The sequence below is a fragment of the Lissotriton helveticus genome, chromosome 5_1 (assembly GCF_964261635.1).
Source record: "Lissotriton helveticus chromosome 5_1, aLisHel1.1, whole genome shotgun sequence".
Classification (NCBI taxonomy): Eukaryota; Metazoa; Chordata; class Amphibia; order Caudata; family Salamandridae; genus Lissotriton; species Lissotriton helveticus.
The window spans coordinates 1,979,465,837-1,979,484,188 of NC_136065.1; the positions used below are offsets into that span (position 1 = coordinate 1,979,465,837).

General features: G+C 45.8%; 1 protein-coding gene across 2 annotated transcripts in view; it reads right to left on the reverse strand.

Moving 5' to 3' along the window:
• MED24 (mediator complex subunit 24) overlaps nt 1–18,352 on the reverse strand; it is a 355,035-nt gene that overhangs the window by 325,126 nt on the left and 11,557 nt on the right. For both annotated transcript variants that reach the window (XM_078645678.1, XM_078645677.1), the window contains exon 2: nt 375–513. In XM_078645678.1, coding sequence (XP_078501804.1) covers nt 375–504 — 130 coding nt within the window. In that variant the 5' untranslated portion in view covers nt 505–513. The remainder of the gene's footprint in view (nt 1–374; nt 514–18,352) is intronic.

An 18,352-nucleotide genomic window follows, 5' to 3' on the forward strand; every position in this document is an offset into this window, starting at 1 on the left:
AAGCTTTTCTTGTTATTTCTGTGCTGTACCTTTTGCTTGTGTAAAGAACGCTGAGTGGGAGCGTCTGCTCTGATTGAATGTGAAATTAATGGAGCTAAAAGAACACTTTATATGCTACTTGGTCTCCCCCCTCTAACATCGAAGGATATCCAAACAAGCTTGCGAATCTACGAAACATGTCAGTGCTAGAGATAAGTAATAGAACGTTCTGAATTATGCATTACAATAAATCCACGTTCTCGTTGATCTCTAAAAACAGACACAGCCATGCAGCAAAATACCCCAGGAAGACCTAACTGGCCACCGAATAAAACAGGGAGCCCGGCAAGTACATGCAGACATAAGTGCAAGTAACACATATCCACAAAACACACCTGCCAGATTCAAGATGTCCCATGTGGCTCCCTTAGGGAAGAACTTCTTCATGTTAATGGCCCACTGGTAGTCACTCCATCGTTCCTTCCAGGCCTGCAGGATGGCCTGCTTTAGATTCACCACCTTCATCGCAAGGCTCTGAAAAGGAAGAGCAGAGTGCCTCGATTAGGAAAGACTACAGCAGCACAGGTTTCGTATGGTTACAGCTGTGGAGCCAACGCAGAGCCCCTTCATCTGGGACGGAAAACAATACATATTTTAGAACAGCATAATAACTGAGGGAACATCCCACAAATCCTTAGTCTGAAATAGCCTTTTGTTCAAACATATTGCTGTTTGGTCTACAGGTCTGTTGGGTTACTATGTAAAGATAATGGAACTGTAAGGTAAAGATTTTGTACGGGTTGTATTCACGTTATTGAGTGAAACTCCTTGAATTTGATGTTGTGTATTGTATTTAGGTTTCAGGTACTAATAATTTTTTACATTTAAAATAATGTGTGTTTAACTTTTCAAATTGCACACATAATAAAACAAACGTCTCTACTTAAGGCAGAGTAGAATTTAATACATGTTCTATTCTCATAGTAAAGTGTTTTAGGATCTGGAACTGCGGAGGGTGAAAACGTAGTGGTGTCCATTTTCAGATGTGTGAGTTGTGTTACTTTTGAGCATGTAGCAACACGATGTTTCACAGATGACCCAATGGCTGTGGTGTAGTTTTGGCTACCTTATTATTTAGACTTCAGGGGTGGAATCCTCAACAAGATGCCAACATGTGTTACACCCAGCAGACTAATGTGCAGCAAACATTCTTCAGGCAGACATCAGTTATAACTGATTTTATTATCCGACTATTTTAGATGTCTGATTTGTGCTGATGAACTTATTGAAGTATAGGTGTGTTGGGATGTCCTGTTCTGGGAAAAGCATCATTGATATCCAGGTATTCAGTTTCTATTCCTTGAAAGTGGCAAATAAGGTCATCTACACCCAATAAATGTCTATATTTTATTGAGTCTACCATATGAACTTTCTTTCCTGGAGTTGGCGATGACCATTTTACCTCCATATGTCTAGGTATTGCGATTGCATCTATATTCATTGTTCAAAAGTAATATTCCATGCACTCCACTCTCTACCTTATTTCAGATTAATATTCCATCAATGCGAATACCTGCTCCTACGAAAAGAAATTTTATAAAAAGATGTAATTTTTGTTTTTAGAACTACAGAACATGTTCTCTCTAAAAAAAACAAGCATTTGCAATGCAACGGGCTCGCCTTTGCCAAAGTTAGAGCTATTGGCATTGTAAATGACAAATTTTTTATTTATGTGTTGGCTTTGAAAACAGATAAATAAATGGCATAGTCATTTACAATGCCAATAGCCTAATCTCTCGCAAATGCGACACCTATTGCATTTGGAGCCACACAAAACCGGATCACAAGCAGGCAACAGAGGCACACCAAAAGCGGATCACAAGCAGGCAACAGAGGCACACCAAAAGCGAATCAAAAGCAGGCAACAGAGGCACACCAAAAGCGGATCACAAGCAGGCAGAGGCACACCAAAAGCGGATCACAAGCAGGCAACAGAGGCACACGAAAAGCGGATCAAAAGCAGGCAACAGAGGCACACGAAAAGCGGATCACAAGCAGGCAACAGAGGCACACGAAAAGCGGGTCACAAGCAGTCAACAGAGGCACACGAAAAGCGGGTCACAAGCAGTCAACAGAGGCACATGAAAAGCGGGTCACAAGCAGGCAACAGAGGCACACGAAAAGCCGATCACAAGCAGGCAACAGAGGCACACGAAAACCCAATCACAAGCAGGCAACAGAGGCACACGAAAACCCGATCACAAGCAGGCAACAGAGGCACACGAAAACCCGATCACAAGCAGGCAACAGAGGCACACGAAAACCCGCACATGAAAATCCGATCACAAGCAGGCAACAGTGGCACACGAAAACCCGATCACAAGCAGGCAACGGAGGAGCACTAAAACCCGATCACAAGCAGGCAACAGAGGCGCACGAAAACCCGATCAGAAGCAGGCAACAGAGGCGCACGAAAACCCGATCACAAGCAGGCAACAGAGGCACACGAAAACCCGATCACAAGCAGGCAACAGAGGCGCATGAAAACCCGATCACAAGCAGGCAACAGAGGCACACGAAAACCCGATCACAAGCAGGCAACAGTGGCACACGAAAACCCGATCACAAGCAGGCAACAGAGGCGCACGAAAACCCGATCACAAGCAGGCAACAGAGGCACACGAAAACAGCAGATGGGTGCAGAGTATTATTTGGAGGATTGAGCAAACGCACAGGCCCTTATGAGTGAGAGGAGAAATAACCAGAATGGGTGGAAACCTTAAAACAAAGGGGAGGCTTCGGTAACTGGGTTGGAAAATGCATTATTAATGTTAGCAAAACCCTGCGCCCTGAATGTCAGACCCCCTGAAGGTGATAAAATACCAGGGAAACGCTAGTGAATAGGGTCATTTAATGGAATCCTGTATAAACACTGTGTGAAGCACAACCGTGTACAGGTGGATTTCCGTGAATAAGAGACATTCATTTTGTGAGGAGGTACAAAACATCATAAGCCCACACAAGTACGGCGTGTACAACGACCATGCAACGTTGGGTCTGTGTGTTGTGAATAGAGAAAAGCACTGAATGCATGTGGCATTACAGGAATAATGAGCTTCCAAGGCCAAGATCAATACCAATTGGTACGCAGGATACAATTAAGCATAGCAGAAAGAGCAGGGAAGAGAGCAGTTTAAAAAAATCTAAACTTAGTCAATGGGCCGTGTGAATGTAAGTACTAATGCAGTGTTGCGTTTGTAATCTCGCGGTGTGACCCCTGGCAAATTAAGGTGGGAGTGTGGAGCTCAAGAACAGCTGGGCAAAATACCGGGAGGTCAGGGGACGTAGCAGATTGCCAAAACCATAAGCACTATGGAGGCCTAGCAGGAAAAATTAACTGAGGCCTGTGCACAAATCAAAAGGGCAATCGAGGTTGGAAATAGACTCACCAGAAGCATCGAGATGACGACTGAGTAAATCAAAAGAGACGCCGGCAAGCAAGAAGGCCGGGCTTATATGGCTGACGTGCTGGAACAAGCCAGAGGGAAAAAAAGACGACGAATCAGTCGGCGGCAGGTGAAGTTCTGACAGCACATCCACGGTGAGTGCTGAGCACTAGTTGGCAGACTGCAAGGGACCTTCATGTTTGTCTATTATTGCGATAAACTAGTGTACGCATGAGTCCTTCTTCCATGGTTTTGACCATTTAAGATATTTTCAATAAAGTTTTTGTTTAAATAAAAAGTTCCGATGTGGGTGCACCCTTTGAGGTAGTTGCTTGACAGTCCTGTTTATTTGTTGGTGCAGGGAGGAAGTTTCCCGAGCGGACGAGCGCAGCAAGGGGCGAAAAAAACACACATCAGAACAGGAAGTTGGCTGGAGGCAATTTGAGCTACATTTTAGGAAGCATATGGTTACGCCATGTGACTTTACGTAGTAGACACCTAATGCAGTGAGAACAAAGACATTTCTGTGAAAAAGAAAGCATTGTCCTTTTCAAAAAACCCTGGCGTTGATGAAACTGAAAGGTCTTCTGTGATGGCATTTAACCACTTGAATGCTATGGGAATTCCCCTGCTGTGCTGGGATTCCGGGATCCTCATGCTTTCATGACGAGCTGGGCTCGTCATCAGCGTAGCGTAGCAGCAGTCTACTTCATGACGAGCCCAGCTCGTCATGAGCGTGGAAGGGGTTAAAGGAAAAGGAACGATTTAAGAACTATTTCAGGGCATTCCATTTATCTTAAAAAAGAGCAAATAAACAGGCTGCATTCCAATAAAAAGAAAGTCATTAAAACAGCATGCCGACAGGCGCCCCACGCTGCTAAAAAATAGCACCTCTCCCGGAAAGGACCTATAATTAACGCAGCAGGTCTTCCGGAGAGGAGCACTCAAATTGAATGAACGCGCAAAAGCTGTTCATGTGAAGCACGTTCACAGACCTGCAAGTGGGAAGCCCGTTCACAGACCAAAGTCTGCTCGCGCACTGGTCTGCATTACTTGGAAGGTATCACAACAAGCCATATTTGTGTGTACACTTCCATGCAGGTGAAGTGGTGTGCCTTTTTGTTTGTACCGGCTCACACAGTTTGCTACCTCTTACTTTTTGTTTCCTCTCGATACTTGCACAAGTGCCACCATTGCCTATGTAACGTTTGTTCTTGTGTTTGAGTGTCCTCCATTTATTGCAGTATTATACCTCTACTTGTACTTTGTACGCTTTTGCAACCTGCACACATGTCACTTTTTCCTCCTGTAATGCACCGTTTGCTACCACTTGTACTTTGTTCACTCACGATTGTCACTTTTGCCTCATGTAATGTAACTTTTGCAATTTGTTAACTTGTATTGTTCTCTTATATCAGTTCTGTTCCTTTTCGGGTACAGTCCACGCTATATTAAAACGCATAAATAAAAAAATACAATGGGCAGCTTGCTGCTTGAATGGGGAGGGGTGGGAAAGACGCGCACGCATTGTGGGCGTGCACATTGCCAAGGTCTGCCGCTCGTGCCCCCTGGCGGCGCCTGCAGGCTTCACCGTGCTCCAGTCGGTGGGTGCTGCGCAGCTCGGCGGCACCTTCCACATGTCGGCTCTGCAGCCCAACATGGACACCTCTTCCCTGGCGCTGCCCTCCGACCACCAGCTGGACCAGCGGGACCGCGAGCAGCTGAAGAACGCCCGCGTGTAGGAGCAGGTGCGGCTGCGCCCTGGGCCAACGGCGCGGCACAGACCTACGCAGTTGAGTGCACGCCTGGGGCAGTGGCAGGGGCAGCACTGCCCGGGGAGGGCCATGGCTGGGGGGGGGGGGGGACTGGGGCAGGGGTGGCAGGTGAGAAGCACCCGGGGTGGAGGGCTGCCTATTATCAAGCTGCTGGGGTTGGAGTAAATATTCTGTAATTGTGTTAAAGTGTATAGGGACACACGACACGTATGACAGGTGTCATGCACAGAATAACAGAGCAGTATTTAGTCAATTGTTTTGCATAGAGTGGACATCATACCAAGGCATGTTTAAGTGCTTTACACAGGAAAGCATTTGTATATCTCACGGGTTAGGCGACGAGTATATATAATGCATAGTAACTTAAAAAGGAGAGAAAAATACAATCATCTAAAAATGTCTAATTTGTATGTAGTCATTTTTTCAGTACCAGCCAGTTAAAGGGTGAGGATGGGGCAGTCAGACGGGCGTAAAGTTTATTGTTGTCAATATAAACGTGCGTAGCTGTAAGGGAGAGTGAAGGATGGGTTTGGTGGTGGTCTGGGCGGTGTGATTATATAATGTGACTAGACTGTCCACACAGCCTGACACATGATGTGTGGCTGGGGCGTGTTACACAACACAGCACCAGGTACGCCACGAAGCTCTAAACGCGAAGGCCTGTTTGGTTTCATGCTGCACTGCAATTTCGCGCGTTCACACTGTTGACTCGAGCCAGCTGTGCACGCTTTGTGGCAGGCTCGTCTTACGTGCGCGTCCACAAACCAGAATCGCCGCGCGTGCCCCGGTCTGTCTCCCTTGAGAGGTATCTCAACGACAATAGGTCTCGAGAGCGAGACCTAAAAAATAGCTGAGGGTAGGGTAACACCGACTCACGGGTGATGGAAGAGAACCCAGGGCAAGAGGCTGGGAGGTATGGCCCTACCAATCTCACTCCTGTACAATCAAGTATAACTAGGTGCTTTTCTTTTCCATGTGGGGAGTTGTGCACCTGTGTGCACCTGTGTGCCTGGCACAGTGTGGTACACTATGAAGACATGACAACTGCCTGCACAAAATGGTGGTTCCTCTCAAGATCACCTTAACATTCTCCTTGTGGACAGGACAATATGCATACTTCCCTAATGTCACTGAAACACAGTAAAGAAACAGTAGACACTCGAGGGCTGGGGGTAATCTACAATTTCTGCCTGCCACCGCCCCAGAGCTCCCCTTCTTATGCTGATCTTGGCAATAAGTAGAACCCTTAGACCTTGGCTGAAAGTTTCAGTTATTGGTTCGAGGTAACACACATAGCTTGACCAGCTGAGACTGACCTCTGCGTCTGCCTTTTGGATAATCCTGAGGGAACATACTCTGGTCAGATTGGCAGAGTTGAAATTTCACAGAAATATTGCACTGTTGCTTGCTGCCAGTAGACCCACAGAATAATAAATACTGCCCGCATCCAGCGGGTGGTTATACCTTTTCTGAACTGCTAAAGGAGACTGTGCTCAAGACCAGAAATATGGTTTATGTTCGCCCTTTTCTCTCCAGGCAACAACTAAACATAGATTATGGAAAAGCCCTAATGCTACAACCTGCCTTGAAAAAAAATTAACCTGATTTTCCCAGTTTGAGAAGAGGGGTAAGCCCCTTACGAGGAAGGCAAAGTGCAAGACTCAGCTGACCTGTGTGGCTCAGGAAGGACCGACAAACCATGAGGGCTTGTAGCCCAGCTCACCAGATTTGACTCAAGAAAGACTTCCATCACAAATAGCATGGGTCGAGGCGGGTGAGGCAATACATTTATAGGGAGAGCTGGGCCAGAGCCGAGCCAAGGGTCTGGCTCGGATCTTAAAGCCTGTGAACGAGCCAAATGTTTGGTATGTAAATAACGCAACAAACATAATTTACAATATATAGTGCTACACTGAGAAGTTACACAAAATTAAGAGTTTTGGTGAATTCAAATATTTATCATACACCTAGAGGTTGAAGAGGTATATTTTACAAATAGCTACCCTCGCTGGGTCCCTTCTTATGGGATAAAAGTACCCTCGTCCTCTAATTGTGGCATGCTTCATCATAGAGCTGCTACTACATACCCTGTATCACCATCAAGAGGATTGAGCAATTAACTGTTTTTCTATTGATTACTATATTTTTGTGAGATCAAAGTGCAGTTAAAACTACCTTCAGAATACCCACTAAATGTTTCGTTCATTTTATTCTGGGTTCCCTAGATACGATTTAAAAATCTATATCAGATGGTCTTGAGGTATTATCATCCTACCCTCTCTCCATACAATATTGTCAACATGTTTCGGCCAATCATTAGTCGCCACTCATGGCCGAAGGCCTTCTTCCGGACTATGAGATTCCTTATGTCATTGTCATTCAGTCAATCTCATTAGTAACCAGGAAACGGTTATACATGAAACTGTACAGTGAACTTGTCACCTATATTACCAATGTCTGGAGTTTTCTCTGTATGACAAAAGATCATCGTTATCAATCATACACAAAGAGAGGGTAGATGTATGCATTTACATAACAAGAAATGTGATTAGAAACACATACCAGACATAAAGTGGCACATGCAACACATTCCTATAATTTAAAGTGAAACACACCACAAAATCGTGAGCCACTTCTAAAACACTCATGAGTTGCTTGGTGGATTTAAAATCCGGTATTGAGGTAATTGGGTTTTTCTCTTACCCTGATAACTGTACGCTATTTCCTAACCCAGGGTGGGAGTGGAAGTGTCGCTCTGTAGTTACACACACTATAGACAGCAAATCAATGTTACCCAATGTGCCTTGTTTGTATGTCGGTAATTAAAAACACCAAAGTGAAATCAATGCTCGCTTACCAACCTTTTTTCACCTTAGCAATACCTTCCTGTCTTATCCAGACACTGAAAAACCACCAAAGTGAAATCAATGCTCGCTTACCTATTTTTTTCACGTTAGCAATACCTTCCTGTCTTATCCAGACACTGAAAAACCATGGCCTTCACGTCAGTCCCCTAATTACTTCATCAAGGGATCAACGCTGCCAAGGTCACCACTTCCTACCCTCCGATGAGAGTGGTACAATCCTGCCGTGTACATTAGTAGCAGCTGCACAGGCTGCGACGTGCAACAACACGTATTGGCGCCAGAATATCATATGGCAAAGAGCATAGCCCGTTGATCGACCTGTGGAACACATTGGGGTATACGCCCATCAATCAATCAATCAATCATAGCATTTGTAAAGCGCACTACATCCCCGTGAGGGTCTCAAGACGCTGGGAGGGGGGATCAGGGAGGGAGGGGGGGAAGGAGTGCTGCTACTGTTCGAAGAGCCAGGTCTTGAGGAGTCTCCTGAAGGTTAGAGGGTCTTTGGTCTGACGTAGGCGGATGGGGAGGGTGTTCCACGTCTTGACGGCGAGGTGGGAGAATGATCTGCCGCCGGCGGTCATTCTTCGAATGCTGGGGACGGTGGCGAGGGCGTGGTCTGCGGAGCGGAGCTGGTGGGCGGGGGTGTAGAGGCTGAGTCGTCTGTTGAGGTACGCTGGTCCGGTGTTGTGGAGTGCCTTGTGTGCGTGGGTGGAGAGCCCATAAGGCGTACTAACTCATCTATGCCTCTCTCATAAAACCTAAATGGGTTAGTTGCTAAACCAGGTTAGGATATGTAACCACATGCCATGTCAGCTGTCCCATTAGGATTCCAGTTTTTTAACTTTGAACTCTGGACAAAATATAGTGTTAATTTTATCCATCCCACTGTAACTTTATATCCAATTATAATGGTGGATGTGTCAATCAAGCTAAACTCAAAGGCCTCTAATTCTAAATTTAGCAAGAATAACACTCAAAAAGATTTTTTAATTCATCAAACCAGTGTACCTTCAAACCCCTGGGACTTCCATGGGAAGTGCATTTGCGCCTAGTTTGGCTTGTTTATATGTGTCCGAGTTTAAAAAGGACTTTATTAATACATCTAACAATCCCTATCAGGACAAGATCAGAATATGGAATAGGTACATTGACGATGTTCTAATGATTTGGAGTGGGGATTCAAAGTAAGTGGAAATTTTTCTGGACTGACTAAACTCATTAAATGCCTTTCTACATTTTACAGCCCAAATTAACAATATGGCACTACTGTTTTTGGCTCTGAACATCTCAAATTAACAACACAAGTGTACCATAAGTCCATTAACAAAAACAGTGTATTGTCTTATGATAATCTTTATCCCATGGAACTCAGAAAAAAGTTGCCATTGTGTCAGTTCCTCCGCTTACGGAGGAATTGCACTAGCACTGATGATTTCAATCAAGAAGTAAATAAACAGAGTAGAAAACTAAGGGATGGACAGTACCCAGACTGGGTAATATGCTTAGCATTTAATAGAGCGAGGAAAAACAATAGGGAGGCATTGCTAGAAACAACCAATAGACAACAAGATAGACTCATCGGTGTAAAGACGTTCTGTACAACCTCAAAGCCTATCAGAAAATAAAAGCTGGCATATCTTTGTGGTGACGCCCTCATGGACCAACTTTGGTTCTCCATTTTAGTTTTATATTTTACACATTTAGCTAGATTGTTTTACACCTCATTTTAGCTAGATTGTTTTACATATTTGCTTGAATGATATTCTTCTCAGAAGACACTGTACATGATGCTTGTTTTTAGAGAGCCTTTCCTGCTACATAATCTGTACTCTTTGTTTAAGGCTAGGAAAACAGAATAAGATATCTTAGTACTTACGGTGCCATCTCAGGGACAGCTTCTACCATCTAGATATATAATTGGATCAAAGGTGTACCTCTAACACAGTGGTTTTATTATATAAACTGTGCACTGTCCCTTTGTGGGTCAGAAGGGGTACACCAGTCATGATGGTCCTGGAACCACCGCTCAGCTCGGTTCGACATGCAGCTTTGACTGATGCCGATTTCCCACCTTGCTGAGAGAGATTGCCAATCTAACTCCAGACCAAGTCATTCAGGTATGGGGTTACAGGCTAACCTAGGAGATTAGGCAGAGGGTACACCCACTATGCTCCAAGAGTAGGGATGGTGCTGGGTAGGAGTATAGCTACCTAGAAATCAGACTGCCATGGTTGTACTGTTTATTCTTTTCACCATTTTCACAATGCTGAATACTTTGCTTTGTTTTATCTGCTAATAATCACAGTTCATTCTCTCTATTCAAGAGTACTATTGTTTCAATAAATGTATTGAAAACGCTCTTTGCATCTTTCTTATGTTTCCCCCAGGGCATGCATGAGTAAACAATGAAAGGGGTAAGACCTGTTTCCACAATTTCCTTGGAATTCAGAGAGTCATGTTTGAGGTTGCCAAACTCATTTGCCACCCCAGAGAGATTAGGGGTTCAGGTGAGGCACTGAGAAGTAGCTAAGAATTGGGACAACAGTCTACGATGGTGTAGATGGATTCAATCTCTGCATTCTGAAGTCCTGTTGTCCTAATACGCAGTCCTACCTTTTTTAGTGGGTACCATATAACATTTAAAATTCTACTGGTTTGGGTTACAGAAACCTATGATCTCCTTTAAGAAGATTGCCAGCATTAGAAACATACTAGTGCATACCAGACCTCAAGACAGAAAATCTATATCTGAACCATGGGTTTAGAAATTACCTCTGGTAGTGGGTTACAGTGCATCTGGAACGTGTAAAGTATGTCACCTCACTAAAACTACCAAGTCAATTGATGCTGGATTGAGAGACCCATCCTCGACACACATACGACATGCAATTCAGAGAAAGTCATCTATTTTATTGGCTGTTCCTGCAATTTACTATATGTGGGCATGACCATTAGGAAGGTCAAGGTGAGGATCATGGAGCACAGGAGCAAGCCCACTGGTTAGGGTCAGTGTCACTGCTCTCCCCCGCAGAGCTCCACCACTAAGTAGCTGCCCCTTGAGTGCACTCTGACCCTTCTGGGTCGGGTGTTCAATGCCCTTCTCCACCCGCAGGCCCGGTCTAAGCCTCATTCCTGCTGGTTCAGTAGGAGAGCATTCTGTTTTCTGCTGTGTTGCCCTCTGTCCCTCTGCTGCTTCATTCTTTTCTCTGCTCTCTCTTTTTTTCTACCTACTCTTTGTGCCTTTTTTCTCTTCTTGCCTTTTGCTCTATCACATCCACCGACTACATCCTACTCAGAGACCTCCACTTCCACCTCCTCCCTCCTTGAGAACATTGCCAGTATAGGACTTAAAAAGCTAGTCACCTCTCCCACGCAAACAGCAGGACACACACTGGTCCCCGTCTCCGCCACAGGAAACAGCATCTCCTACAGTCACAACACTGTACTCATCTCGGCGACCACCACTGCATCCATTCCCCTTTCAACAAACCCACTGCACACCAGCACGCCCACTGCCTTCCTCAACGACATCACCACTGACAACCTCAGACGTCAACACCACAGCACGTAACCTCCACCAATGGATCGCAAACTGCACCGACACCCATGCCCTGTTTAAAAACGCCACTGGCAAACACGTCAAGAAAGCAAGCTGGTTCACCCCCATGCTTCAAGAGTCCAGACGCTCCTGTAGACGGCTCGAGAAGGCATGCCGGAACAATACAACCCCGGAAACCCACAACTGCCTTCAAAGCAGCCACCACTGCACACCACCACCTCATCAAAACCACGAGGAAGAAGGCCCTCCAAGACAGAATCACCAACAACGCACACAATACCAAAGAACTCATCAGCATCATCAAGGAGTTCGCCAAATGCAGCAGAGAGGCCACAGATGTCCCACCCTCCCAAGACCTCTGCAACAGACTCTGCACCTTCTAGCACAAGATCAAGACTATTTACGTCAACTTTAACACCCAGGGCCACCCCACTGCGCCAGCAACCACCACAACCGATGCTGGCACCCCCCCAACCAACTCTGCACAGCTGGTCCCCACTAACCATGGACGACACCATAAAGACCATTAAAAGCATCCACTCTGGAGCACCTCCAGACCCCAGCCTGCACCGCATCTTCCACGGAGTCACCTTAGCCATCTCACTCCAGATATGCCTGATCATCAACTGCTCCCTCGAGAATGCCACCTTCTCAGACTACTAGAAAAACACGCAGAGATCAACCCCCTCCTGAAGAAACCCTCCGAGGACCGGACGGACCTCAAGAACTTCAGACCCATCTCCCTGCTCCCCCCCAGCCAAAGTCATTGAAAAGCCATCAACGTCCTGCCCGCCAACTTTATTGAAACCAACCATGTCCTGGACATCTCCCAATCCGGATTCCGAAGCAATCATAGCAACGAGACCGCCCTCATCGTCGCCAACGACAACATAAACTCCGTCCTCAACCAGGGTGAAACCGTGGCCCTCGTCCTACTGGACCACCCGGCAGCCCTCGACACCGTCTCCCACTGCACCCTAGCCGCAAGACTCCATGTTGCTGGTATCCGAGCGAAACAAGGCCATCAACTAAATCCGCTCCTTCCTCACAGGCAGAACACAATGGGTTAGGCTCTGATGTACCTCTCGAAACCGATAGAGATCAGCTGCAGAGTGATCCAGGGCACTTCCCTCAGCTCCACCCTCTTCAGCGTCTACATGGCTCCCCTCGCAGCAATCGCCAGGACTCAACATAGTCTCCTACGCTGACGACACCCAGATGATCTGCTTACTCACCAAACAACCCACTGTCGCCAGGAACAACTCCCACGAAGGAATGAAAGCCGTCCCTGCCTGGATGAAGGACAGCTGCCTGAAGCTCAACTCGGACAAGACAGAAGTCCTCATCCTGGGAGCCTCTCCATCTGCTTGGAATGACTCTTGGTGGCCCTTTGCTCTAGGAAGTCCACCTACCCCAGCGAACCACGCACAAAACCTTAGCATCGTACTGGACTCTTCACTCACAATGGACCACCAGATAAACACAGTCTCCTCGGCCTGCTTCAACACACTCCACCTGCTTCAAAAGACCTGCAGATGGATCCTCACCAACTCCAGGAAGACAGTCACCCATGGCCTCATCAGCAGCAGACTCTACTACGGCAATGCACTCTACATCGGAGTCACCCAGAAACTCCTCCGAAGACCTAGGGTGTCCATAACGCCACAGCAAGACTAATCCTCAACATCCCCCGTCGAAACCACATCACTCAACACCTCTGCTGGCTCCCAGTCGACAGAAGAGTAACCTTCAAACTCCTCACACATGCATTCAAGGGACTTCACAATGCTCAACCTGCATACCTAAATCCCTGCCTCACATTCCACATACGCAACAGACCCCTTCGCTTTGCCCAGCTTTCCCTGGCTACCGTCCCACGAATCTGCAAGGCCAGAACTGGAGGGATGTCCTTATCCTGCCTTGCCTCCAAAACATTGAGCACCCTGCCCATCCACCTCAGAAAATCACATTTGCTGACGCAATTCAGGAAGGACCTCAAGGCCTGGATCTTCGGATAAACTCAGGACTTAGTCTGATCCGCTGCGCCCTTCCACCACATCCCACACCCCCACAGTGCCTTGAGACCTTCAAAGGTGAGCAGCCACGCTTTATAAAACAGATGGATTGATTGCCAAGTGCAAAGAAAATTAACAAACTTGGCACCACTTAAACAGTCTATGAGAGAATTGCCTGTAACTTATGGGAACCAGCTAAACCATTGTATATTTCATCAGATGGGCGATTTCATGCAATTACACATACATAGGTATATGAAGACTTTATGCATAGACTCCTTATCTCCAGACAGTGCTTAAGACCACTGATTGCCTATGTTCTGAACACCAGAAGGGTGCCTAGCTTGATTGACTCATCTACCATTATAATAAGATATTAATAAATCACTGAACTTAGCGTTTACAATAAGATGGACAAAACCAACATTACATTTTGTGTAGAGTTCGAAGTTAAAAAACTCGAATTTTAATGGGAGAGCTGACACGGCATGTGGTGAGAAATCGTAACCTGGTTACGCAACTAATTCATTTGTGTTACATGAGAGAGGCATACATGAGTTAGTACGCCCTAGGGGTGTTTACCCTTCATGTTCCATGGGTCGTTCAGCTGTCTAGACTCCCGGCCATGTGACGTGTTGAGACCAATACGCGGCGTAACGCAAAGCAGCCGACACGGTCACTACTATGGCACACGCAGGGATTGTACCACTATCGTCGGTGGGTCGGAAATGGTATCCCAGGTGCCATCGGTCCTTTGACAAAGTAAGTGGGGAGCTGATATCAAAGGCATGGTTTGTCAGTGTCTGGATAAGGAAGGAGTGTATTATTAACGCAAAACTAAAAGGAACAATGCAAGCATCGATTTCACTAAGGTGTTTTAACTGCTGACAGGAGATATTGGGTAACATTGACTTGTCTATACAGCGTGTGACTACAGGGCGACAATCCCGCTCCCAACCCAGGGTTAGGAAATAGCGTACAGATATCAGGGTAAGAGGAAAAACCCATTACCTCAGTATCAGATTTTAAGTCCATCAAACAACTCACAAGTGTTTTGGAAGTGCCTCATGATTTAGTGGTGTTTTTCACTTTAAATTATAGGAATGTGATGCATGTCCCACTTCATGGCTATCTGGTATGTATTACTAATCACATTTCTGGGTATGTAAATGCAAACTTCTACCCTCTCTTTGTATTTGATTGATAATGATGATCTTTTGTCTTACAGACAAAAATCCAGACATCACTCATATAGATGACAAGTAAGGCCACTGCATTGGCTCATTTATAAACTTTTACTGTTCACTAATGAGACTGACTGCCGGGCTTGAAAAATCTACTTGCCTGTTCGCTATGGCGAGACAGATTTATTCGGGACGAGCTATTTTTAGGGCCTACATGCCCTTTCTGGCGAGTAGGAAGACAAACTGACTTTTGACCTCTCTCTCTCTAAAATCGGAACAAATGTGACAAGATTACAAGATTTAAAGGCATTTTTATTGCTCACAAAGTGAACGAGCAATAAAGATGCCTTTAAATCTTATGTCATATCTGCTCCTCTTTAACAGACTGAGGTCAAGTACGTTAAAGTTAGGTCGAGGAGATTTTTCAAATTACTAGACCTGCAGGCCTAGTGAAATTTTTGGGATTTTGAGCCCTGGATTAAAAGATGGTGACAGTGACATAAGGAATCTCATAGTCCTGAAGGCAGTCATAGACCCTGAAGGCAGCCATAGACCCTGAGTGGCAACTAATATTTGGCCGAAGCATGTTAACAATATGATTTGAAGAGAATGTAGAGTGATAATACCCCGAGACCATCTAATGCAGATTTTTTAATCCTACGTAGGGAACTAAAAAAAATGTAACTAAACATTAAGTGGGTATCCTGAGAGTAGTTCTAACTGCACTTGGAGTATAGCATCCCTCAAAAATATAGTGAACAACAGAAAAACAGTTCATTGCTCCACCTCTGTTGATGTGACACAGGGCATGTAGTAGCCGCTCTATGATGGAGATTGCCACTATTAGTGGGTGAGAGCATTTTATCCCATAAAAGGGACCCCAGAGAGGGTAGCTCTTTCTAAGCTGTACCTCTCTAATCTCTAGGTATGTGGTAATTTCGGTTTTGGGAGGAGGGGTGATGAAAAGTACCTCTTGACTCTTTATGAGTTAATAGAAATAAAATATTTGCCTACAATCACATAATTTAAGCGGTGAAACTGTAATTTATCCTGGTTTTCTGCTTTCACATTGTTCAAATCTGCAAGGAAATGGGAATCTTTATGTCTTTCCCTATGTTGAAGCTTTGTTTTTACCTCTTCGAGCATTTTTTTTCCAGTTTGTATAAAGCATTAACTCCAGCCAAAGTCCAAATTGAACTGCTTTAGATCACCGCCAGTTAGATTACACAAGATCACATTCATTGCCTATAGGCATGGGGGTTAAACAATTTGCCCAGAATCACTGGATTTTGTGCCAATGCTGAAACTCAAACCTGGCTCCCCAGTGCGAACGTTGGCCGCACTGTCCGTTATGCCACACCCTGGGTAGAGGTAGTGAGGCAGGCAGAACCCACACCAAAGCTCGAAATGTCATGACTGTGCAAAGACTAAGATGATAGAGTCCACAATGTTCAATGATTTTGCGGGATCCTCATTTTCAGCACCAGAGGGTGCCCACAATTCCATAGTTACCCCAAGCTCTCAAAAAGCAGAACTACAACCAACAGGTTTGTAGGAACAGGCCCTTAAAATGTGCATACCTCTGAAGACGTAGTTTGGGTACCAGCACCAGTGATTCCATCCCACATGTTAAAATGTGCACGTCAGACCATTTCATGGACTATAAGCCACTAAGGCTCAGACCCACTGAGTTGTCCAGCCTTGCTAAAGAAGCCACTGAAACTGTGGCAGAGGACACACTCTCTTGTCAACTTAATATACTGCAACATTCTGAATGCACCTCTGCCCATTTTACTGGTTGCACTAAACAAGAGCCTATAGCACATCCAAGAGTCTGTCAAGAACACTGAAACCTTTCTACACAGGATAAAATTGGCAATAGGCTTCATCTTACTTGTACAATAGTAATTTGTTCTGTATACCTTCCTTTGACAGCCATTATCATGAAAACTGATGGTTGGTTATTCACTAAAATGACGTCACATCAGTTGTTGACCAAAATTGCTAACCTCAGATATAACGACCCCCAGGTAAGCCCTCGCTTTCCCTCTGTTCCACTGCTTCCCCTAGGTGCAAGTGCGTCTGTGGAATTACCATTCGTGGCATTACCCGCCTTCTTCGTCTCACACAGCTCTCCATAGAGCCGAAGGAGGCAGGAGAACATGCCCGGTTACTCACCGGTAATATTTATTACTCCGAGTCCTGGTCTTCCCGTCCCATTCCTTAACAGTGAGCAGCTGGTCTGCTCCCCGGAAACCCTATACCTCACCTACCGGGTGACCATATAGGGGGAAGCGCATCATACAACTTACTGAGAATACCAAAGAAACCCAGAAAACAAAAACAATCACCACAAAGAAATCCCAGGGAGGGAGGGAAGGGCTCAGGAATGGGACAGGAAGACCAGGACTCTGAGTAATGAATATTACCGGTGAGGAACCGGGCATTACCTCCTCGTCCAGTCTTTTCTTCCCATTCCTTAACAGTGAGCCCATACCCAAGCACACAGTAATTGTAAGAAGAAAGACCAAAAATTGAAGCAAAACAGGTCAATTTAATCAAATGAAAGCAGTGCAAATCAAACATCATGTACAGCAGACAAAACATGAGTGCCAAAGGCAGCAAAGGCTGCCATCCCCAACTGAAGATGGTAATGAGAAATAAACGTATGGGGAGAGGCCCAAGTGGCAGCATTACAAATGTCACGCAATGAGGCACCTTTGAACATGGCCCAGGAGAAGGAGACACCCAGGGTAGACCGACCCTGCACCAAAGAAGGGTGAGGACAGTGAGCGGATTCATAAGCGGAGACTACAGCACATTGCACCCATCGAGACAAGGTGTACAAGGAAGGAGGAAGCCCTGTAGGTAACAAACAACGAATCAACCTTACGAAAGGCACTGGAGCGATCCAAATAGATGCAGAGAGCCCGCAACACACCCAAAGAATGTAGAACCACCTCCTCCGGAGAGGAGGGGTCCGGAAAAAAAACAGGGAGGACAATATCCTCCTGACAGTGAAAAGAAGACAAAACCTTGGGCAGAAAGAGCTGACAAGGACGAAGATTCACTTTGTCCAAGCAGAAACGCAAAAAAAGGGGAGACGCCATCAAAGCACCAATCTCACCAAACCTCCATCCAGAAGAAACCTCCACCAAAAAAACAACTTTAGCCGTAAGGAACTTAAGGCCCACAAAAAGCATAGGCTCAAAGGGGGGCCCAGCCAAGGCCTGCAGAACAAGGGGAAGATCCCAGGCCGGGACCGGTGAGCGAGAAATAGGACGCTGAATCAAAACACTACGCAGAAGGCGAGCCACTAAAGGGGAGACAGAAGACCCATCAGTCCAACAAATTCAACCTTTCAAGCCAGACCCCCAGCCGGAGGCGGCGCAGAGAGGACACTCAGAGAAGAGGAGCCCGCAGAGGGGACACTGCCAATGGGAGCACACCGAAATAGTCAACAGAATGGGAATCCAAGGCCGACTGGGCCACTCCGGCACTACCAGAAGAATCTCCGCCCGATC